This window comes from Ischnura elegans, chromosome 8 (assembly GCF_921293095.1).
Source record: "Ischnura elegans chromosome 8, ioIscEleg1.1, whole genome shotgun sequence".
In the NCBI taxonomy this organism is placed as follows: Eukaryota; Metazoa; Arthropoda; class Insecta; order Odonata; family Coenagrionidae; genus Ischnura; species Ischnura elegans.
The window spans coordinates 93394683-93418907 of NC_060253.1; the positions used below are offsets into that span (position 1 = coordinate 93394683).

The window sequence follows — 24225 nt, forward strand, 5'->3', positions numbered from 1 at the left end:
GACTCTGCACTCTGATTGGCTAACTTCAATCGCGAAAACCTTGGAAATGGTGCAACTGAAAAATTTTTTTTAGGTAACTTGTTGTTAAGAATAACTTACTCTATAACGTCCTCGTATCAGTGAATTTCTCACTGTCCTCTATAATGAAGTAGAGTGGACTGGAAATTTACTTCATTTTAACTGAAATTTGATGTGTGTAGGCCCACACTAGGGTGTTGCTTATTTTTTATTTTTTCTCGGATTTTTGATTTCTACCTCTTAAAATATGCTATGGGGTCCAGAATGGATATCCTAAAAATTTCAGCTCAATTGTTTAACATTTAGAGGTCGCTCAAGGAGCATAAATGCAGTAACATTAAATTTTCCCGATTTTTTTAAGTAACATAATTTTCAGGGGTAACGCACGATTTTGCAGCCCTATAGGGCCAAAATTCGCTCCATTTTAACGTCCGCTCAACAGTTTTCCAGGAATACAATACTTTTCCGCGAGCTATAGCAGCGCGTCACACCCCTGACGGCGAGCTGGTCGCTCGCAGGCCGCATTCACAGTCAGCGACCGTCATTGCCTTATGCCCCTCGCGCCTTCCCTAGCAAAAGTCGGCTTAAGAAAGGAGGAGTCGAATACTATGTTGGCGTTTTTCATACCGAGTGTTTGTTGTAGTTGATCCTTTAAAATAACTACATCACTGCTCTTCGAACCTAATTAATGATAAAAAAAAGAACTTCTCATGTTAAGAATCCAAAAAAAAAAATATGATTGACTGAGAACCTAAGATATGAAAGTAGTTAGTTAACTCTATTTGCGCTTGTCGAATCAATTGAAAATGCTTTATTATGTTCGCTAATCTCTACTCTTAAACGCAGTCGTGAACAATCTCAACAGTGGCCCGGCCACTGGCAGTTCCGGTGAGTTATGGAACCATTAATGTTGTTTTTAATTCATCCATCGGCAATGAGATTTATAGAACCATTTAATGACATAATATGCAAAATAATATCTGCTTAATTGATTCAACGAATTAGTAAATATTTCCTTTAGAAGACAGTAACCCCTGTTACCACAACATAGTAGCAACAAGAACCGTTGCCGCTCCTCTCGTGCTAATGCCAAATGCATCAAAGATCAGTGCAGTTTGGGGTGTACTTAGGATTTTCCTACCCATCTATCTTCTCTTCTATCTACTCATCATATCTTCTCTTCCTCTCCACTCGATGCGCCGACTTCTCTTACTCCTCACTCTCTATTAAGTGCTAGATAAGGATCTCATTATTTGGCAAGCCAAAGGCGCGTTATAGCTGTCCCGGTAAACCAAGTCCACCCCAATCAGCCAGTTTACAATGCAATTCATATAATGTGCATTTGTCTATGATGTGGGAGATTAGTTTTTTGGTGCTAGCAGAAACTTGAAAGTAATAATTGGAAGGAAGTTTTTCAGAAAGAAAAATATTTTGAAAACTCTCTAACAATAAGTGCTAACTTAGTATCTTTTGAAGCAGGTATCCTGGTCGCCTCTGTATCTCCAATTTTTCATTCAATTCCATGCCATTCTTTAGCTGTTGCATAGGTCGCCGTCAAAAATAAATTTTGAATTATTACAGCTCACTGCACAGTGTCTCTATTTTATATATTCCACGTATTTCTTGAATAATTTGAATTCTCGACATAATGGTCCGGAATGGAACCACGAACCTCATCGTTAGTCTCGTATTTGCACACATTCCCTGTTTCAGGGTTAAGTGGTGGTGATAGAACACCTGCAGCATTTCGCGAAGCAAAGGCAGCTTATTTTTCGCGAAACAAGCGGCTATAGCTGCTGGGACACCGATTAGGAATACTTCAATAGACTTGCGCGCGATAAACAACATTGTTTTTATCAATAGCGTCTCGACTCCGAAAATTTCCTCCACGCCATTCAAAAACCAACTGCGATGAGGTTAAAGGGGGTGTGAAACACGCAAACTCGGGTAAGAAAACATACACATAGTTGTCTCTAAACATCATTCTCCATGGTTCCATCTATTCTGCTTAATCTCAACGAAAGTCTCATGAATTTATAACAATGTAAAACAATACAGGTAACTCCTCCCTTCTTCCACCGACTCTCGTTAGGGAAGGCGCGACGGGTGCATATTACGCACTGCGTAAGGCAATGACGGTCGATGACAGTGAATGAGGCCTGCGAGCGACCAGCTCGCCTTCAGGGGTGTGTCGCGCTGCTGTAGCTCGCGGAAAAGTATTGTATTCCTGGAAAACTGTTGAGCGGACGTTAAAATGGAGCGAATTTTGGCCCTATAGGGCTGCAAAATCGTGCGTTACACCTGAAAATGATGTTACTTAAAAAAATCGGGAAAATTTAATGTTATTGCATTTATGCTCCTTGAGCGACCTCTAAATGTTAAATAATTGAGCTGAAATTTTTAGGATATCCATTCTGGACCCCATAGCATATTTTAAGAGGTAGAAATAAAAAATCCGAGAAAAAATAAAAAATAAGCAACACCCTAGCCCACACCTGTGAACTTTGCATTGAACTGCAAACCTTAGAAGAAGGCGCAAGTGTCAACTGAAGGGGATTGTAACACAGAATCAAGGGTTTGTAACACTAGGAGAGGAAGGAAGTGGGCTGAAAGGAAGAGCCACCCCTGCCCTCGACTGTGGGAAAAGCAACATAAAGGTGGTCATGAAATAGGAAGAGGGATGTTGGACGTGTGGAGTTTTTTTTTATGGGTCACTTAAATATAGGATCGCAATATCCACTTTTTTGAGTGGCAGATTGTTTTTTATGAGCTCCTTAAGTCACATGCTCTCTACATTTATCAATTTTGTCCTGATTTTTTATTCTACCTGATAATGTGCTGAATGAAAAATTGTACTTTTTGCGTTATAGATGAATTCATCTTATTGTCTATGCTCATGAAAATTTCTAATTGTGTATTTAACCTAAAAACTTTTTTCTTGCTTATTGCCCTCCATACTGATTGTTATAACAAGACTGTCTATGCGATTGCAAATTCAGATAACGCAGTATAAAATATTGAAGAAAACCGATAAGACTGACAAACATGGGAAGGGTTGACGGTGGAGTTGGGGAAGAGTGGCTTGCGAGAGGGGGTGGGAGTTGGTTGGAGCATTGTTAAGTTGAGGGTTTTGCTCAGCCCATGGTGGAAGTGTGAGTTATTCTGTTCTTTTAGTCTGAGAAGGTGAGTTGTGGTGCTCATGGTAGATTTCTATTTGAGCATTCAAGGACAAAAATAATAGGATATTGTTAGATCTTTCAGCGTCTTAAAATGAATGTGGCATTTGCCTTAATGCTTCATTACACCTCCAAAGAGTGCAAAAAATCATTGGAGGAAAAAATCATTCGCTTTGACCGGAATTCCCCGATTTCCGGTCGAGTGGTTTAGCCAGTTAAGCTACCGAGGCATCATTCTCCTCTGTGGAAATTTCAGGACTATACCGGACAAGGTGGTATGGACTGCTGAGCATATGATGCCACAAGCAGTCCAAATTGTGCACTCAGTGCCTCAGCCGGAGAGCAAAGCCTGAACTTTGACCACATACAGGCAGTTACTCTGCAATAATGTAATAATTAAAAAAAAAATTTGATGATAAAACTTGAAAGGTTGAAAATGTAAATAATATCTTGCCAATCAACTTCATTATAAACGGGACTCCTTTCAGTATGCCATTGCTATAAGTAGGATTTTTTACATTGCATAAGGACCTTTTTTTGTTGGGGAACAGCTTTCACTTTTTTCTGTTTTGTGATTTTGTGTTTGAGTTTCAGAATGACTCCTGAAATATTAGTTGTTGCTAAAAATTTTCTTTTTCTCTTGGTGGGCTGTGTGTGTTGTATTGCTTGAGTCGTAATGCTACAGTGCTCGACAACTTTCGTTCTACATTTCTAGATGCTTTGATATCTTCATAGGCCTCTTTGTTGAGGTGTCTCATTAAACTTAGAACTCCACAGTGAGTGATGACCATAGCTCAGTAATTATTCAAATGTATTTTTGAAATATGTAGTCCCTCAGCTGTAATGATCAGTACTTTTTTGGTAGATGTGTGCTAACAATAGAGTTTTAGAAGTGCAGTATGGGATAATTTCCAGGCAAATGTTCTCATTGTAATTGCATGGGTCTTGATGTGTCTTGAGAAATGTCACTTGAGTTGCTTGTATAACTGAAAATTTTCAAGGTTATTGTATTATTTCATTTGATGGTAATCTGGAGGCTTGTTTCTTTGAAACTGCTTGAAAAAGTATCAACCTCATGAATTTTTCTCATTTTTAGGCGGCTTGGAATTGATGATCCAATGGCACTACTGCTTGCCACAATGAACGAAGGATCAGATGATGGATTTGGGACTCCACGCCATCAAAGAGGAAGTTGGAATGATCAGTCAAATTACTTGGATAGTTCCAACGAACTCTCATTTTGCTCTGTCAATGAGGATGAGGATTTGAATACTGATGATCAAAAACCTACTGGTGGGACCGTGGGAAGAAGTTTATCCTTCTCTCCTCCAACCCTTGGCAGGCTCTCTCTACCTACCCCTCGTAATGACGAAACATCCACTTGTGAGGAAGAGGGGTCATTTGCCACTACTAATAGCTCAGGTAAGCATCAGGTGTTCTCTTGAACAGTGTTTGTTCTTCTTGTTTTTATTGAATGGAGGTCATATCTATTACAGTACCAGTATTTAAAATGAATAGCAGGGTTTTAACACTTTACAATATTTATTAAACTTCACTTACAGCTATAGGCAATTCATCAAATGAAAGAGCAACGTTCAAGCAGTTATGTTTTTTGGCAACAATGCACATTGATATCTCCACTGCACAAACGCTCAACAATCGCCCACCGAATCAAATCCGCTCATCTAGTAGCCCTAGTATGTAGTATTAGGTGGGCGGATTTGATTCGGTGGGCAATTTTTGAGCGTTTGTGCAATGGAGGAATGGACATGTGCCCCCAATCTTTTTGCCTCCATCCATTAGAAAACGCCAGTAAAGGTGGTGACTAGAGAAAAGGGAGTTTTTTGTGTTTTACAATTTCCAAGGACATAATCTGTGGTTACTGTGCCAGGTGGCGTCCAAGTTGGGTTGTCATCCAGGTTATAATTCCTCTATTACCAGCTGAACTTTTAATTAAGAAAAGGGATTGAAGTAGCTGTTGCTATGATTACTTGAGAGACAATAATCAGCATTTTGGAAGAACGCACACGTTGTCTTGATGTGTGCCTTGCGACAAATTGGAATCACATTGAACATTTGTAGGCTGTTATGTTTTACTATTTTACCTAAAACCACACTATTCATTTTGAAACACCTGGTATAATCCTTGAAGTAGTTCAAGAAATGAAGTGTTTGTGACTGATCGTAGCCATTGTTGCTTCACTTCAGAGAACTCAATGCTTTGTATTTAATTATCTTTATCTCATTTCAGTGGATATCAGTGATACTACGCTCATGAAGGTTTTTAATGTGGATGAAAAAGAAGTTGAACCAGATGGCAACCAAGAGGAAACAGCTCATGATGCAGAAGAAACGAAACCATTAGGTCCTAAAAAATTTAAGAGGAGGAATGAATCTCTCTATGCAGAACCAGAAGAGGATCTGCCTTGAATTAATCAATTCTATTCCGTTTTACTTGTGCAATTTAATAGGTATATCAGATTTAAATAACAAGTCAAATATTTTTCCAAGGTATATATACGAGCACTCCAAATGAATGTCTATGGATATTCTTTTTCAATTAGTTATTCATTCTGCTGCTCTGATGTGGTTTTAAATGAGATTCGTTGCATCAGAGTAAGAGCGTGGGATAGCTTTTATTTTTCTATGTTCTTTTTGTTAAAGGATATGCTTAGAATGATGAATGACTCTTGTGGATGGTTTCCTTGTGAAACCATTATTTTGAAATCATGGACGTAAGGAACAGGACATGAACCATAAGGACATTTTTATAAGAGGAAAGGAAGTGCCTTAAAAATGGCTCTCACAATAATGTTTTTTTTTTGGAAATGGATGCCACTAAGTTTCCAGCTCCTGTTAAATTTGAGAATGTACTAGCTTTCAACTGGTACAGTACTTAGTCACCAATGTTGAGAGTTGAATGAGTAACTCTAAATACAAATCATTAAAAGTGAAAGAAATCTGAAGTGGATGTCAATGTGAGTATGTACTTGAAAAACAATCATTTGTGTACATAATTTGACTTCATTTTGTGTTGAGCATAATGTGATTATGTGTGTTATATCTGATGCATCAGGTATTGTGATTTAGTTTGTTTGAGAATTTTATCATAGTGGGTAATTTTATTTTTTGTGGATATATTTTTCGTTATTAAACGTCGGCTTCGATTAAGTTCAGTATGGAATGGTTCTCAACGGTTGAATACTTACATGTGTGATGACTAATAAGCTTAATGGAATTCAAAGCGCCTTTCAGCAAAGTGACTACTAAGCTTAACTGTTTGGTCATTGTACCATTAATGGTGTCAAAATTCAAACTTTATAAATCATTTTATTTGAAGACATTTAACTCCTTTTCATTTGTTTGTTATTATTATAATGACTTAAATAACCTTTAATGTCGTCGTCCATGTAGGCTTAGGATTAGTGGCTGTCTTTATTGTGTGACCAATCAGTATTATGTAATACCAGGGAAAAAAGCATACTTAGTGAATTTTGTGGTAAATTTATTTTGGTTGTGGCTTCAGATGGAAGTAATATGTCATCTTCAGGTGCAAAATGCACATTTCCGTCAACTTTTATTGAAAGAGTTGGTGTGTTAACTGAAAGTAATGAGGGATAGAGATGGGGAAATGTGCAAGAATGTTGCTGATTGGACATGGTAGGTGGGTTGGGGAATTAGGAAGGAGGGTAATGAAAAATTTCTCGGGATTCCCACCGGGTGTGGTATTGGGTTAATTCTCCCAACGTTTCAATGGCTGTCTGCCATCATCTTCAGGGGTTTACCCTTAAAATCCCTAAATGGTTTCATTAAGAGTAAACCCCTGAAGACGATGGCAGACTCGGCCATTGAAATGTTGGGAGAATTAACCAAAAACCACACCCGAAGGGAATCCCGAGAAATTTTTCATCAATCTATACGCTGGGAAAACCTAAAATTTTACAAGGGAAGGAGGGTAGCCAGGAATTCACTACATTCATGCCCATCATCAGTTTTTCATCACCTCATTTCTATCATCACTACCACTACCTAGAGTCTGGTAAATGAAGAAGAGAGATGCCTCTTTTTTTTACTAATTTATTCAACAAGGCATGATGCGTTTTGACTGTCAAGTCATTCTCAAATTTAATTTGAAGTCGTTAAGATCAGGAGCTGTATTTATATAGTTCAGATGAGGGTGGAGAAGGTTGAGGAAGGGAGGGATGAATCATTTGGTAGAGTACATGGGGAATGGGATGGCAAGGAGCGGAGTTAAAGAAATTTGTGGAAAATTACTGTCTCTCTTATTAATTAATCAGGATGTTATTCTACTTTATCTTGCCTACCTCTGTAAATTTAATTCAGAGAGTCATTGCGTATTCCTTTAAAGAGAAACCTGGCATTGGGAGAGGCAGGGTTTTTGTCAGAAAAGAATCAGTTCATTTCTCTTCTACATTCGCACGTTCACTTTTACCAAGTTTAACGAAATGGGGAAGAATGGAAGGGAAGCACGCAGATGCACGCACCCATCGATTAATTCATTGGTCCTGTTTTGGGTATGCTCAATAATCTTCTTTGCGTCATAGACTTCTAATCTTTGTTCCTCTCTCTGTAAGTGTTGACTTATGGTAGAACAAACACAGAATGATCGAGAAATTAATTTTCATTGGAAAAAATTCTTCAAGCAAAAATGGGTAAAATTGGCAGCTCTGCGTAAAATTTAATCACATAGTTGAAACTGAGATTGAAATCACGGTTTCATATCAGAATCCAATTCACTTGTGTACCAGGGATGAGTAATGCTGCATAGCAACTGTGGTGGTTGAACCTGAGCAGCAAGTGCTTGAGGCATATTGTCTTGTTCTTTACCTTAAAATCGAATGCTGAACTGTTGAAAATAACTAGCCTGCTGTTAAATTTATTTTACTTGTGAAACTGGTACTGGCAAAAGAGAAAACATGGTGAATAGACCCAAACTGAATAATGCACCATTTGTTTTCAGCCAAATGTTTACAGGTACATTTTTTTCTCTAAACAGCTGCTATGTAGCTGTTTATTATGGTGGTTCAATACTATAATTTGGAAATTTTCATTATTTTGGGTGAAAGGATAACTGTCTGAAATTTCCTATGTTAAACTAGGACCATCGATTTGATTTTGCTTTTGGACCGGCCAAAATTTTTTTATCAGTCAAAGGGATATTGAAACCAATATTTCCATTAAAATCTTTTCAGAATGTACTACTATGTGTTCCAAGATGGCGCCTAGTGGAACGTACGCAAATGTACTCGGCACCGGTAAAATATTGGTTAATAGTATAAAATGCGCTATCTGCCACAAAAAAGTAGTTAACGGCGTTAATTGCAAGTCCTGCAAGTCATCGTTCCACAATAATTGTGCCAATGTTCCGAATATTAACGTCTCAAGTTTTGAAAATACGTGGTCGTGTTTAGCTTGCTCATTGCACACCGTTCAAGACGAAAATGTCTCCCTTCTACGTAACCTCGCCTCTAAGGAAGCCCTGATCTCGCAACTCCTGCATGATATGAGTGTTCTACGGGAAAAAAACAAAAATCTAGAGATTCAGCTACATATCTTGAATAAGAATCAACATGCGAGCAGGCCCGTCGTCGCAGCCAAAAGTCCCGTGGAGATGGACGACGAGTGGATTCAACAGGGCAACTGGCGTGTGAACTCAACGAGGAAAACAGCTCCTTCTCCACCCTTGTTGCCGCTGCGTAACAAATTTGAATTGTTAAATCAACTCCCTGAAAACAGTGATGTGCAACATTGTGAAGACCATCTTGTTCCTGTACCCCCCAAAAATGTAAACAAGTGTCTTCATCGCGTAAAACGGAAGCTGAAATCTATTCTGCTGTATTCGGACAGCCATGGCCGTGGTATTTCGGCTAAAATTGCAGCAACCGAGGTTAGTAAAGTGTACAATACTTGTGGTGTAGTGATGCCGAACGCCGGGATCAAAGAGATCACGAACTCCTGTGAAAAGATCTCACATAACCTCACCAAAAATGACCACATAATCATCATGGCCGGCACGAACGATGTGTACCTCAATAAGGGTAAAGTTGTTGTTCACACCATGAGTAATCTGATGTCAAAGCTTTCAAATACCAACGTAATAATTGCCAACATTCCTCATCGCCATGACCTTCCTGCTACCTCATGTATCAATGTTGAGACTAAAAAGGTAAATGAGGATCTGCTAAAACTTAGTACCAACTTCGATCATGTAACAATGATTGATACAAATAGCCTTGACCGTTCATTCTACACTCGTCATGGTCTTCATTTGAACAGTAAAGGGAAAAATCATCTGTGCTCAGAAATAATTAAGTGTGTTTTGTGACTAGGGAATCCCAACTTGGGGATCACAAGAAGTGCTCCTCTTGAACCAACAGCTGGTAAGGAACTCATTAATCTTGCTGTCCTGAATGTACAATGTCTCCGAAATAAAATAACTAAATTAGAACTATTTCTCAACTCAGTAAATTGTGATATTCTGTGTATCAGTGAGCATTGGCTTCATGTTGATGAAGGTAGCCTTTATCAGGTGGACGGTTTCAATCTTGCCTCAATTTTCTGTCGCTCTCATCATATACATGGTGGTGTGTGCATATTTTTATCAAAGAACCTTCAATTTAAAGTAATCGATACTACTAGGTACTGCATTGAACTGCACTTCGAAATCACAGCTGTTATTCTGTGTGTATACAATCTCATTGTTCTCTCCCTATATCGGTCACCTAATGGCGACCCTGAAAAGTTTCTTGAACAGCTTGAAAAGGTACTATGTCATTTAATGCAGTTTAATGCTAACATTGTAATTGGTGCTGATTTAAACATTGATATGAGATATTCCTCTAAGAGTAGCAGGCAACTGTCTAATCTCCTGAGATCTTTCAACCTCTATTGTGTAAACAGTGAACCTACGAGGAACAATTCATGTATTGATAATGTGATAACCACTCTTAATGTTCATGCATATAACCTTACTGTCATCGATCCTCTTGTTGCAGACCATATGGCCATACTCTTTCAGTTGATTGCAATTAACAATAGTCCACCTAGGGAATCCAGCACTAGGTACATAAGTCCAATCACCATTCACGGCCTTGAAGTCTTTAAAGGCCTGCTTGGTGGTGTGGATTGGACTAGCTTACTCTCACTCAACGACAGTCATTCAAATTTCTCTTTGTTCTTTGAAACCTTAATCTCCCTTTTTAATGAATCCTTTCCCAGAAAAGCTGTCCCAGTCCGAAAATTCTTTAAATCACGTGGCCACTCAAACAATCCCGAGGTCCAAATACGCAGGGAAAGTGTACTACATGCCTATCATGAGTACAAGCGACAACCCACTGAGGATTTGAAACAAGTGTATAAAAGATTGAATAAGGAGTATCATTTCGCAGCAATAAAAGCGAAACAAAATGCGAACATGGATTTCATTAATAGTGCCTCTAATAAATTCAAAGCTGCCTGGAATGTGATCAACAGGGAAAAAGGCACTTCTATAAACAGATCTCCTATTACAATTGATCCCGATACCTTCAACAATCACTTTGTCAATTCCGTGGACACCACATTATCAAAAATCACAAATAATAGGTGTGATGCCTTAGCACTACTCAATAAACACCTGATTTCCCCTCCTAAATTTCAGTGGCAATGGATTAGTACGAGGGATATTTTCAATGTAGTAAAAAAATTTAAAAACTCCACCAGTCGTGACATCAATGGGCTTTCCAATGATCTGATTAAGTCCATAATACATATTATAGCTCATCCTCTATCTATTATTATTAATGCCTGTTTTTCCACTGGATACTTCCCAGACTCCTTAAAATATTCTAAGGTCATACCTGTCTTCAAAAAAGGAGACACTACTCTTCCCAACAGCTATAGGCCCATCACCATTATATCAGTGATCGCTAAAATAATAGAAACTATTGCCTATACACAAATTCTAGTACACTTTGAGAAACACAATCTCTTCACCCCTTCCCAGTTTGGATTTCGCCCGGGGAAATCCACTGAATTGGCAGTTGAGTCAGTGGTAAAAAATTTATCAAGGGCATTTGAAGACAAGCAATGTGTCTCACTCACACTTTGTGATTTAACCTCTGCCTTTGACTGCGTCAATCATGCTACCCTCCTGCAAAAACTCCAATACTACGGCTTTCATAACAGTGAGCTGAAATTCATGACCTCTTACCTCACTGATCGAAAGCAGATGGTACAAGTAAATTGTAACCAATCTGATTTTCTTCCAGTGAAACATGGAGTTCCTCAGGGGTCCGTCCTTGGTCCTCTCTTGTTCCTTATTCTAATCAATGACCTACCTTACAATCTTTCTATGGACTGCATGATATATGCAGATGACACCACTCTGGTGCAGAAATGCAATACTCCTAGCCAAGTCAGACTTCTTACAAAAAAGGCAATAGAAGAATCTCAACTCTGGTTTACAGCCAATAACCTCTTTCTGAACAATGGTAAGACACAACATCTTACATGCTGTCTTAAAAGTACTGAGCTAAACAATGATCCTGTCAGGCTTCTAGGCTTCAATATTGACGCTAAATTGACATGGAATTCACATGTTTTCCTAGTCAGCAAAAAACTCTCTAGGGTTTTGTACTTATTGAGGAAACTTAAAACCTGTATCAATGTAAAGTACATGAGATTAGCCTATTTTGCTTTTTTTCATAGTATTCTTGCCTATGGTGTTCGACTCTGGGGACATGCAAAAGAAACCAAAGAAATTCTAAAACTGCAAAAAAAAGCAGTGAGGATTCTGAGTGGTGCTGGGCCCCGTGACCACTGCAGGCCAATTTTTAAAAACTTTCATATCCTCACCATCTACAGCCTCTTTGTGTTTCGCAGCATTATGCACATTAAAGATAACTTAGATACCTACCCCATTCGATCCACCATCCACTCTCATGACACTAGGGCTAAAAATAGCCTAAATACTAATTACTGTAGGCTGTTTAAGACCAACAACCAGTCTGATAATTTGGGAGTAAAATTATTTAATAAATTACCCAGCAAAGCCAGATCAGTGAGCATCACTAGACTGAAAAATGTGCTGGAAAAGTGGCTGTGCAATTATCCACTGTACTCTATTCATGAGTATTTTGAGCTGGACTTTTCTTCTCTTTTATTTTAAATGTAAATTTAAATGTAATCTTTGTAATGTATGTGTTTCTAATGTTTTAATGTTTTAATCTAATGTTTTAATCCAATGTACATGTTTTGTATGTTTCGTTGTATTGTATGTTTTCATAAATGTGTTGTATACAGCATCCGCGAGGGCCAATCCTCGCCGTGGATGAATAAAGATAAAGATACATTTTTATCTGTTTCTGTGATGATGAAGTAACATTGTGTTTCTTTAATCAGGAATTTACCAGTTATTTCAAACTGCTAACCAAGACGTTTTTCATCATTAAGGAATTGTATTAAAAGCATTGAGAATGCTGTGGTATCTTCCAATTGAGAAATACATTTTACTGTGATGAAAGAAAAGAATTATGTTTTTTTTAATGCTGTCATTAGAATGAGATGTGAAGTACTGTGTGGTTCATTTATAGCTACCTATGTTAGCTTATTACCAGGTTAATTGTCATTTTAGAGACAAAATACAAAGGTGGAATTGTTGCAATTGATTTCTTCGGATAAGTTTCCTTATGAGCTTGTTTCAACCTCATAGCAAGTAATTATTTATTTAACCTATGCATGGATCATTGCATTAGAAGTAATTGAGATAATTATGACCTGGGAAAGCTCTAAGTAGGAGGACTGCATGTTGGTACACTACACTTGGTTGAAAGAGCTTGAAAATACATAATGCAGCAGTACTTTTAGATCAATTTTCTCTTGCTCATCAGAATATTAGGTGGTTCAAACGTAGCTCCCGTGGTCTTTGTACCCTAACTAGTACATAAAGCCTTCATTCTTATTCATTTCAATTCTATATGGTCAAATTGCTCGTGAAGGTGTGTATTTTGTTTGGGTACACAAAAAGTTACAGGACATTGAAGAAATCACATTCATTCTGTGATGTGAACACAATTTTTTTAGGAATGCCATGTCACATTATGGGTACATAGTTTGCTTTAGTGTTTTAATTCTTTTGTTTGTCATGTCATCTTCATGAAATAAATTTTATTGCTGTGGAGATGCTAAGGAAAGGAATATGGTTTAAATGTAGAAGAAACGTGTTCTCTTACTGTTCCATCTTTTGTGATGGTCAGAATTTTGGAGATATCACTCTCCTGCCTCTGGGCTGCATGATTTTATTCTCAGGAGTGAGAAGCTTCTCCAAGCAAGGGTCGTGTCAGTGATCCTCTGCTCTGATATTAATTAATTAATTGAGAATTTTTAAACATTGAGTTTACCACACTCAGATCTGGAAATGTCTTGGAAATTCCTCTATTTTCAGAGAGCTACACACTTCCAAAACTTCCTTTTCATTTGTTTTGTTTGACTCATAATTGATCTTCATCTGGTGACACAGATGGTGATTTCGAATATTATCTCAAGTTTGTTTGCTGCAAGGAAGGCTATGATGTTGTTATTATATGCTCTAGAAGAGTTTGAAGTTGTATTTCGAAGGAGCAGGCTGGTAAAAATATGAACACCAAAGCAAAATTTTAAATATTTTTATTATTAGGGATTCTTGTCCTTCAATACTTTCAATGGAAGACTTTCTGGAAAGGTTTATTTCAATCTGGAAATAGTCATTTTCATGTTTTTTTCCTATTTTTGGTTGCATTGCATGCTAAAATAATTCATATAAATAATTAGGTTCTTAACAAACAGTATAACTTTTAGTTTTTAACAATGGGAAGTGAAAGTTACCTTTCAAATGATTTTATAACATGCTTAGAATTTTCACCTTTGTATTGACCTTACTTCACGAGTTAGTTGCTGAACTTCATAAGCTTACCACATTTGATTATTGGGGTGAGGATATTAAACATATTAGAAGACACAAAATAGTATTAACATCACCCCTGAAGAAGGTCGCATCAGTCATTACCTACCACTCGCTTGTGAACTTGCTACTTATAGAGATTACTCATAGCTAAAGGCACCAACTTGGTTCACATTCCTTTATAAAAGGATTGGTTATGTCATCACACTTCTTGTCCCTCAAAACCTACTTAGTTTAAAGCATATTAGTATCGGTCACTTTGTCTATCAGAGAATCTTGCAGGAGATGAAGCATCTCGTTTCCCATGAGTTGCAGGTGGAGGTCCCAACCTACTGCCTCCTGCATAACTGCTTCTTTCACTGTAAATATCATCTGGATGATGATATTTTTCATCCACCGTCACTGCTGGCGTTGTTGCTCTGTAATGAATTTCAGGGCCTGTTCCCCCTGCAGTTGTAGTGTTCCCAAAGGATTTCGTCCAGTAGTGCGTCCAGTGCATGTCCTCTGGCCTGAAATCCCTTGGGCTCTTAGATTCTCTGCACATCACCACGCAGTAGACGAGGGATCCAATCAGGGTTAAGAATCCAAATATCAGGAACACAATCCCAAGGATCCTGCAGTGGGAATAAAAAAGTGGTAATTTCAGCAAACCGTATTAACCAACTTTGCTATGATCAGACTTGATAACTTTTTGTTTATAAATTATTGCTCTCTGTGCCTCAAGTAAATGGAAACTAATATTAGTCATGTAAATGGTATCAAGTGGACCGAATTTGCGATTTACAAAATCTTGATTTTACTTCATCGACGTGGCAATTTCCCTTTTTCTGGCATTTCCCATCCCAAGGTTAAAGAATATATTTTCCATACTAATTTCTTTGGGTGAGGTTTCTATTTTAATTGTGGATTTCCCAAGCACCTCTTTCCTGTAGTGTAATAGTTATCCTAATTTCAATTTATAGTTAATACCCCATGCACCTCTTGAAACCGGACCAGCGAACCTCTTCCAATTTGAAACAGCCTACCCCGTTGCGCCATTACTCATTCGTTGGCCTGGTTAATACCTATCCACTTATCAGGCCCTTGACCAGTCCTGATATTTAACTTTTCACTGTTCTCTATTTCTCTCTCTCCTCACCTACTACAGCTTTTGTTCTCATTTGAGGGACATCAACATTTTTCTACCAAATCAATTCATTTTTGCCAGTATGAAAGGATTTTCTACGTGTGTCCATCGCTTAAGATTTTTTTTTTGGTATGATGAACGCAAGTGTTTGCGTGACATTTTTATTTTGGTGAATCATCTGAATTATAAACTGTGGCATCATGTGTTTGGGATTTGGCCCACTCTTACCTTTTATGTGTATACTTTGGGTGGACTGAGCAAGCACTATGGTATGGGGCCTTCAGTTTAAAAATTTAATTCAACCAATTGTGCTCAAGCAAAAGGAAGCAAGCCTGAGCACTTAGTCCAAGGTTCAATAATAATCCTACTAACTCGTAGGTTAATTTCAAGGGAGGCAGCTGGCATATTGTATGCTTTCTAGAAAAATGTGTAGAATTGGCTCTGTCTTAACATTAAAACTCACCTCTAGAATTGCGACCAACTCGTGTGTAGACTTTGACACTTGCTGATATTGTTTGGGAGTAAGGGTGTGAAAAGTGAAATTACATCCCCACCACAATGTTCAAGTCAATCCTGGCTGTGACATTTATTTTTGCAGGAATTTCAATTCGTACATGTGTGCTTTCAGGAGGGTCCTTTAAACTATGTACTTTACTTTTGTCATCTGAGAGGATATTATGTGGAACCTGCGGTGTATTTGGTGTTAGAGCTGGATAATGCAGACCTCACGTTTCTATCTTCTGTCAGTCTCATACAAATCATTCATAGTTTAAATCTCCTTAACTATTTGTTGTCTTAATTCTTCGTTTAAACATATTTTGTTTATTAAGCAATATTTGTTGTCTGTTCTTAATACTATGTTGATATTGTATTCATTAATATTTACTTTTTGTTCTTTTCACTGCGGATTGTAAATAATGATAGCATTAATGAAGAAGACCAAAATTAACTCACTAAGTAATGCAATGTTACTTGTCTTGCGTCCAGATCGTTTTTAGCTGCCCTGTCACGTAGCAAAACCCAATGCAAGTGGGACGACATTGATTACTCATCTGTCAATTTTTAGGAGGGGCATTTTATGCTTCTAGGAAATATCCGTAGTCATTTGGGAGATAATTAATGGCTATCAATATCATAATTAGTTAATTCCATCCCTCTAATATTTAATTCAAATGCTATATGTTTAACAGTGAGTTTTGTTCAAGACTTGAATAGGTAATATGTAATTATTGTGGTTATTTCAGTTTTTAGAGTGTCAGTAATCAATTTTTTTTGAAGTTGTAGGATATCAGTTTGCCCTTGCAGAATTCTGCTTTTCTTATTTTTATTTCTCAATCATTGAGTGTCGTATGAAATAGCCTTGATTTGTCAGGTAATAGTCACCTTCAATACCAATGCTGTAGTTGATTATTCTGTCCCTTGAGGAATACTCACCAAACAAATAAAGGCCTGAAGAATTGTATGACGATGACAAATCCTAGTGCAATGAGAATGAGTCCCAAATTGATGAGGAGTAATAGGCAGCACATTCCTTTTATGTTTGGGCAGAAGGGATTAGGGGCGGCCATTGCCTCCATTTTAAGGCCGGCACTTCTTCCACTCCGTGCACTTCGGCCACTCCGATGTGATACCACCGAAGGGGCCATGCTGTGAGCCCCATCTCGTCTTGAATGTCGACTAGCCCCTCCACCGGATCTGTAGCTGCGGTATGAGTACTGACTCTGAGGGTGACTGCGAACACTGGAAAAAGAAGTACATATTAGAAATAAAATTAGAAGTTCATTATAGGTAACCTGTACTAGTGATGCCCAGGCCATAATCTAGTCACTTTTAGATACTTATCAATTCTTAGAAAATTTTCCTGAGCTTTCAAGTGCGATAATGTGGCACCATGAACTTATAACATATCCTTTGTTTTTTCTTTAAATTTTCAACATGTAAACTGCTTAGGTAAGTCATGGACATGTTTTTGCCTCTCAGACATTTTTCTAAGAATTTATTAAAAAACCTTCAGGCATCGTTGATGATTATTCCTAATGTTTTAGGAGAATTAATAAGAAATATCAAGCTAGAAGTAAATGAGTAGTGCATGCCTTTTAAATTTCAATCAGTTTCTCAGATCACCTCAACAGTAGATGCATTGCTAAAAATTAAGGACTGCTCGGAAAGCTCTGCACACAACCATCTCTGTATTAACTGTATCTATGTCTATGATAGTGTAGATTAGTATTTGGAGGTTTTCAAACTCAAACTAGTTTTAAGGATATATGGGAATTAGTTGTTTTCTCATTCCAGTCATATCAAGAATGGCACAGGAAGTAGGATGTGGGCTATTGAGAGGGGTTACTCCCTTAAGACTGCATCATAGTTTAAAGTTTGGTGTCAAAGATAATTTGCCACTATGCAAGGCATATATATTCTGATTTCAATCCGCTCCAAATGAAAGCCGCGGTAGATGCAAGAGGTGCATTTAGGTATTATGTTTCTAGGCAATTAACTCATAAATAGCTCAATCATATAGCATCACATAAATATCAGTTATACTTAATTAAATTGGCGAAAGTTTGCACTCAGCTGTAATTAAGATAGTTAAGTTAAAGTAAATAATCATGAGAGCAAAGAAACCAGAAGCCATAGGTCCGTGGTTCAATTCCTGGTCCTAGTTAATTTTTCCTCTTGGCTAAGCATCTATTCAAGATACTGCTATTTATTCCCTGCCATTTTAACTGTGACTCTTTTAAACCAATCTTGTATGTGTAAGTTTTGCTGTGGCATTTACTCATAAACAATGCATTTTAGAAATGCATTAATTTAATTAATGCATTATTAGAAATAATCATAGCTAATTTTATGGGAATGATGCTTTTCTTATGAGGTTTACAATGAAATTTACTATTTAATTTTCTAGAATTACAATCTTCTGAAGATGCAAGTTTTAGTTGAAGTTGAAATGTATTAATCTCTGAGTTTCTGGGAATGCCTTCAAAGACATTGCAGTCAGATGTTTTGTAGTTGAAAAGACCTTCGAAGGATCCTGAAAATTTGCAAAGGTAAGCAAAAAACAATTATCCTTTCTATAGTAATGATATATTTCTCTATCAAAATTACTGAAGCCATATTTGATGTGTGATCTCTCTTATTCCGTATAAGGAGCAGACAAAAAGTATGTATGGATAGAGTGAGTACATAGCAGGGAGGGGATGTTGGAAACAGTGTTAGAGGGTAGAATGTTTGGTAAACTAGGGAGAGGAAGGAAAAGAATAAGATTTTTAGATAGAATGAAAGGGAGCAAGCCTTACTGTAAATTGAAAATGGAAGTACTTGAGGGAAGCACTTGTCTCTAGCTAGTACTATGCTAGGAAGGTAAGGCTGCCAGAATGGTTGAAAAGTACTCCATGGAAACATACCTTAATCAGCAGAATACTTTAATAATAATAAAGTGACTGTACAAAGCCTGTCATCTTCGCTGGAAAGGTTTCTCAGGTTTGCCACCGGGTAATTTGCTCCATGTCTCCCGGACGTTTCAAAGAGTAAATTCCTATTCAACCTCAGAGGATATTCTGATACAGAAGATTCCCTGAGGATGTCACCCTTGGAAACTTGTGGAGATATGAAGCCAATTACCTGGTGGAAAACCCAAGAAACTTTTCTGCATCAGATATGCTGGGGGAATCTAAGGACCTCATTCAGGGGCGCGGCTAGGAATTAAGTCTGGGGGGGGTTTAGATGCAACTAATACTGGGGTGTGTGGGGGTATGGAATACCCACCAGGATAAGCGATAGGTGCGAGATTGCGGAATTTTAAGGTAAACGAATCAAAATGGTAAGTTTTACGGTTTTCTGAGGGATATTTTTATAAATACTTACACTGGTCTATTAGTAATATCAATCCGATTAAGTAAAATGGATGAAACTTCAAAATTTCTCTGAGCTCTGGGAAGGGGGGAGTTTTACCCCCAAAACCCCCCTTGCTGCGCCACTGCCCTCATTAGATGAGGTAGACGGCGACGTCGCCAGCAATGAAACTGGCAGCGTAGGCCCTTATTAGACGAGGTAGCCAGGCGACGTTGCCAGTGACAGTAGCTGGCAACGCACTGGCTACCAAATCTAGTAGCCAGAATTTTTTCATATTGATGATAAAAATATTTGTCCTGCAATCTGACTGACAATGAGTGGCAGGGGCGCAGCTAGGAATTAAGGCTAGGGGGGTTTTAGGGTAACTAATACTTATGGGTGTGGGGGTATAGCATACCCACCAGGGTAAGCAGGAGTTGCGGGGGCCTTCCTCCAGAAAAAAATTAAGAATAATGGTTCAAAATGGCGAGTTTTTACGGCTTTCTAAGGGATATTTGATAAATCCTAACTCTATTCTGTGAGTAATACTGATCCAAATAAGTAAAATGGATAAAACTTAAAAATTTCACTGAGCTCTGGGGGGGGTTTTATCCCCCAAAACCCCCCCTTGCTGTGCCACTGATGAGTGGCGACTTGAGACTGGCGACCTAGGGTAATAAGCTCCATATGCTACAATGCAGCATTGCCAGTATGGGTAGCCAGTGGCGACCGGAGTGGTGACAGGGCTCAGTTGCCAGTCAGTCGTCAAAGTGTGGCTACATTGCTGGCTACCCTCGTGTAATAACATCCATAAGAATCAATGACCCATGACAATCTAGTTTCGTCGCTGGCGACGTCGCCTGGCTACCTCGTCTAATAAGGGCCTAATGGATGTTATTACACGATGGTAGCCAGCGACGTAGCCACACTTTGGTGACTGACTGGCTACCGAGCCCCATCACCACTCCGGTCGCCACTGGCTATCCATACTGGCAACGCTGCATTGCAGCATACGGAGCTTATTACACTAGGTCGCCAGTCTCACATCGTCACTCAGTCAGATTGCATGACAAATATTTTTATCAATACGAAAAAATTCTGGCTACATAACTGGCTACTAGATTTGGTAGCCAGTGCGTCGCCAGCTGCTACCGCTGGCGACGTCGCCTGGTTACCTCGTCTAATAAGGGCCTAAGGCCCTTATTAGACGAGGTAGCCAGGCGACGTCGCCAGCGACGGTAGCTGGCGACGCACTGGCTACCGAACCTAGTAGCCAGTTGTGTAGCCAATTCAGTAGCCAGAATTTTTCAGAAACAGCTACAACACCAACAAAAACATCTACACAGCTCAGGGACAAGTTCTGCGATTACTTCGTCAGTGAAGCAGGAGCTGTATCATGGCAAATGGGGAATATTTAAACAAAGGCACTAGTGCGTAACAGTTGGTAAATAACGTACGTGAATGTTGAGAAATGGTTTGAATTTCTTGATTTTGTATTTTTTTCATTTGAATATACGTGTACTTCTAAAAATGTCAATGATATTTTGTCAACTTAACATTTGGGGAAATTTTTAAAGTTGTCATGATTAGTATCACCAGAGAAATATTTAGCTTAGTGCGACATAAAACATAAAGAAATAAAATTAAATCATTTCAAGATTGTAAATTTATAACTGTAAATTATTTAGGCAATAACCAAACCTATTTTATCCTTACTTTTCAATTGTTGTTTTACAAAATAAGTTTATCACCCAGAAAATAATACTTTAAAAATATTTATCCACATTTTCAGCTGTTGTACAATTTTTAATGTGTGCCCTAAAATATATTTTTTCCGTCAACATACTATGGAGCTCCTTATTTATTCTGTTTAATAACTGTGTCTTAAATTTACCATACTTGAAACTAAGCTATTTAATATTACCTAAAGTGCCATATTTTCATTTAAAATTAAATTGCTTTTAGTGGACATATATGTACAATGATCAGCTATTTTTATAAGTTAGGCCTACAAGTTGTAACCTCACAATACCTACTGAGGGTGATCTTTTCAGCTCCCGTTCTCAAAATCATGTATGAAGGTGCATAAAATTTCATTCCACGCACACAATTTAACGTGTTTGTTACTGTACTCCTCTACACCACAGTTCCAAATACAAGGGTGTTTTTCGATTTCATTAATCAATTCTTCAGTGTTTAATTTTGTGTCGGCCTACTTCTGGCACTTTTTCGTGAGCTCTTCATGCTTTTTCTTTTGATCGTATTTCTGCGGCTCTTCTTTTTTCTTCTTCACTCCGCGTATCCCTTCGATTGAATCAGAAGATGTAGACATTTTCTCAACTGGAGTGGACAAACTGAACAACTCACCCACTCACAACAGAACACAACACAACCTTGAGCAGTACCTACCAAACGAGGTGTACTGACCGAGTAGCCTGGCGACCTCGTGTAATAAGCTCCGTATGCTACAACGCAGCGTCGCCAGTACGGGTAGCCAGTGGCGACCGGAGTGGCGACGGGGCTCGGTAGCCAGTCAGTCGCCAAAGTGTGGCTACGTCGCTGGCTACCCTCGTGTAATAAGGCCCATAAGAATCAATGACCCGCGACAAGCTGAGTAGCCAGTTTCGTCGCTGGCGACGTCGCCTGGCTACCTCGTCTAATAAGGGCCTAAGATCTTACGTCTGTCATCTGTACCCTCGGCTGTACCTGATCTCGGAAGGGGCCCTGTAAGCACCGTTGGCGTAGTAGTCCCCATCCCTCCTCACGCCCGCCTCCACGTCCCTGTGCTGCCTCTTGCCCCTCCTCCGCTCGTACTCCTCGTCCTCCTCCTCCGCGTCGTACTCCTCCCGGGCGTCCAGCCTCTCGTGCCTGCCCCCACCGCCGCCCCCGCCCCGATGGTGGCTGCCCCCGGCGCCGCCGTATCCCCTCGGACGGTATGGATCCCGTCCGGCCACCCGCTCATTTGCGATCATGTACTCGGAGATGGTGCGGTCGGAGGGCGCGCGCTGACTGCCGTTGTCGTCGTAGTCGGAGTCGCTGAGGCGTCGGCCCCTGTTCGTGTATCCCGCCTGGCCCCCTTGGGCGTGGACGGGTGCAGGGTAGTGGTCCTGGAGGGGCGGGCCCCTCGGGGCCAGGCCCTTGCGTCTAGGTGGGGCGACCACCATGGTGCACTTCTTCTCGGCTCCGGGCGGTTGGGGTCGTCGAGCGGGTTTTCGCTTGTCGGTTTCCTCCTGAGGTTCCCCTCCTTCGGTGGTTAAGTCATGGCAGTTTCGCTCCGGATGACTTCCCGGGAACTACTGCTGAAACGAGGAGAAAGAAGGAAAGTTTTCGGTTAAAAATTGATTATACTTTGAAAGCTGTTGATAAATCGAAGAAAATTGAAAATTGGGCCCGTTGCCTTTACCTGCACGTGCGGAGTTTTGGTGTTGGCAGGGGGAACCTTCCCCCCCCCTCCCCCAACATAAATGGTAATTTGTCCGAAAAAGTACGAAAACTGTGAAAATGTCAAAACATTTAGTCTTAGATAGTCCTTAAAATGCTGTTTTTAGAGACTAATTTAAACAAATTTTCCAGGGGAGGGCTCCGAAGACCCTCCCGTTTCTCTGGGGGGTAGGTGTTTTTGTGGTGGTATTAAATAGCCCCTAAACCCACTGTAGGATTGCTGGCCCTCCAACATAAAATTCTAAACTCCGCCCATGGGGTAAATGCGTTAACATATCCACCATTAAAATGTAACCGTGTATAAACTCAAAATAAAGTATGTCCAGGAAATCGCACCGTTCTAATTTCGTGCATTCATCCGAACATTTGAAGAGTCGTGTACTTGCGAGGGTAAATGCATCGCGTAAACACGGCTTTATCGATTAAATTAATCGGCACACTGTCCAACGTCTGGCCCATGGCCAGGCGAATTTTTCGGGGGTTTTTGACTCGAATTTGCAATTTATGAGGGAAATTTTGTAGATGGAAGGGAAAGATAACGCGAAAAATACTTCTTCGTCATTCAGGGATTTTCTCATCATTGCTCCTTGACAATCCAATAGGGACAAATTCCACGCCGTCTCTCTAGAATATTCAGATTTTTTAAAAATCATAAGTTACAAAACAACCCACCCACCCGCAGTTTTATTTTCGTCCTGTATCAAATGTAAGATGGAAAGTATGCGGTATATGTCCACTTAATGTTGACTAATACGTCTAGTTTTTACGCATTCATGTGACATAGGCGGATCCAGGGGGGGGGGCACGGGGGCACGTGCCCCCCCCTAGACCCTTAAAAATATGCTAGATTTTTAATACGGTCCCATTATCATTTCGTTCGTTTTGTATGACGAGGTATCCTTGTGCCCCCCCCCCCCCCCTGAACAAAATCCTGGATACGGTCTTGCTTGTGCCCCTCCCAGAGAGAAATCCTGGATCCGCCCCTGTCATGTGTCATCATCTGTGTATACTTTCATCAGGTATGAAAACTCCCATAACCCGAAACATGAAGAGTACCCGAAGATGGCGCATGTATTCGTCGATAGTAATTAGTTGTGCGCCTGAAAATTAAAGTGTGCATATAGTACATCTTTTGCAGCTTATATTTCACATCACTATGTTCCACAAGATATCGCCTCACTCCATTTTTTTCTTCCTATAGTTAACAAATTATTTCCCCTTCCAAATCTATTTCTTCAATGTTTAAAGATTCATTGTTCTAGTCGAATAAAAAATGAGTACAACGATATAATACACGACCCTATGGAGCTTCGGCAGAATTTCTTACAAATGCTTTAAATTCAATTCAATTCAAAGCTCTACCTTTTTTGCCGATAGTAGGTTACCGTCTTGTCATTCCCTTAATGAATGTGGGGCGGCAACTCGAAAATATATTCACAGTACTACTTTGGATTTCCCCTTCCTCGCTCTTATGTTAATGCCACTTTCATAGGTTTTTCTGCGAAATTCCGGAAAAATACAAAATGGAAGGACGCTATGACAATTCATTCACAGAAGATTAAGATACACCGCACCGATACAGACGAGCCTGTTAACGCGCTACGGTGATCTCATAGAAAGTGACAGGCGGCTCAGGAAGATAGGCTAGCGTGGGAATCTTCAGCGTTAGACAATAGAGAATGGAGGGAGGT

At 39.4% G+C, this 24225-nt stretch overlaps 2 protein-coding genes across 5 annotated transcripts in view; one reads left to right on the plus strand and one right to left on the minus strand.

The window, feature by feature from the left end:
• The window catches only part of LOC124164120 (lariat debranching enzyme), a 68128-nt gene that overhangs the window by 13865 nt on the left and 30038 nt on the right, over positions 1 to 24225 (plus strand). Inside the window, exons 8-10 of one of the 3 annotated variants that reach the window (XR_006865963.1) lie at positions 4291 to 4616; positions 5446 to 5665; positions 18168 to 18309. Coding sequence is in view for 2 of the 3 variants with exons in the window: in XM_046541298.1 (XP_046397254.1) it covers positions 4291 to 4616; positions 5446 to 5624 (505 nt within the window). In the remaining variant the exon portion in view is untranslated. Of the gene's footprint in view, positions 1 to 4290; positions 4617 to 5445; positions 8110 to 18167; positions 18310 to 24225 lie in introns of those variants that run through there. The other 2 variants (XM_046541298.1, XM_046541297.1) reach the window with 2 other exon arrangements.
• The window catches only part of LOC124164121, a 37975-nt gene continuing 27593 nt past the window's right edge, over positions 13844 to 24225 (minus strand). Inside the window, exons 2-4 of one of the 2 annotated variants that reach the window (XM_046541299.1) lie at positions 21800 to 22389; positions 16694 to 16999; positions 13844 to 14747 (exon numbers count right to left, since the gene is read on the minus strand). In XM_046541299.1, the coding sequence (XP_046397255.1) occupies positions 14378 to 14747; positions 16694 to 16999; positions 21800 to 22257 (1134 nt within the window). In that variant the 5' untranslated portion in view covers positions 22258 to 22389 and the 3' untranslated portion in view covers positions 13844 to 14377. Of the gene's footprint in view, positions 14748 to 16693; positions 17000 to 21799; positions 22393 to 24225 lie in introns of both variants that reach the window. The other variant, XM_046541300.1, reaches the window with a different exon arrangement.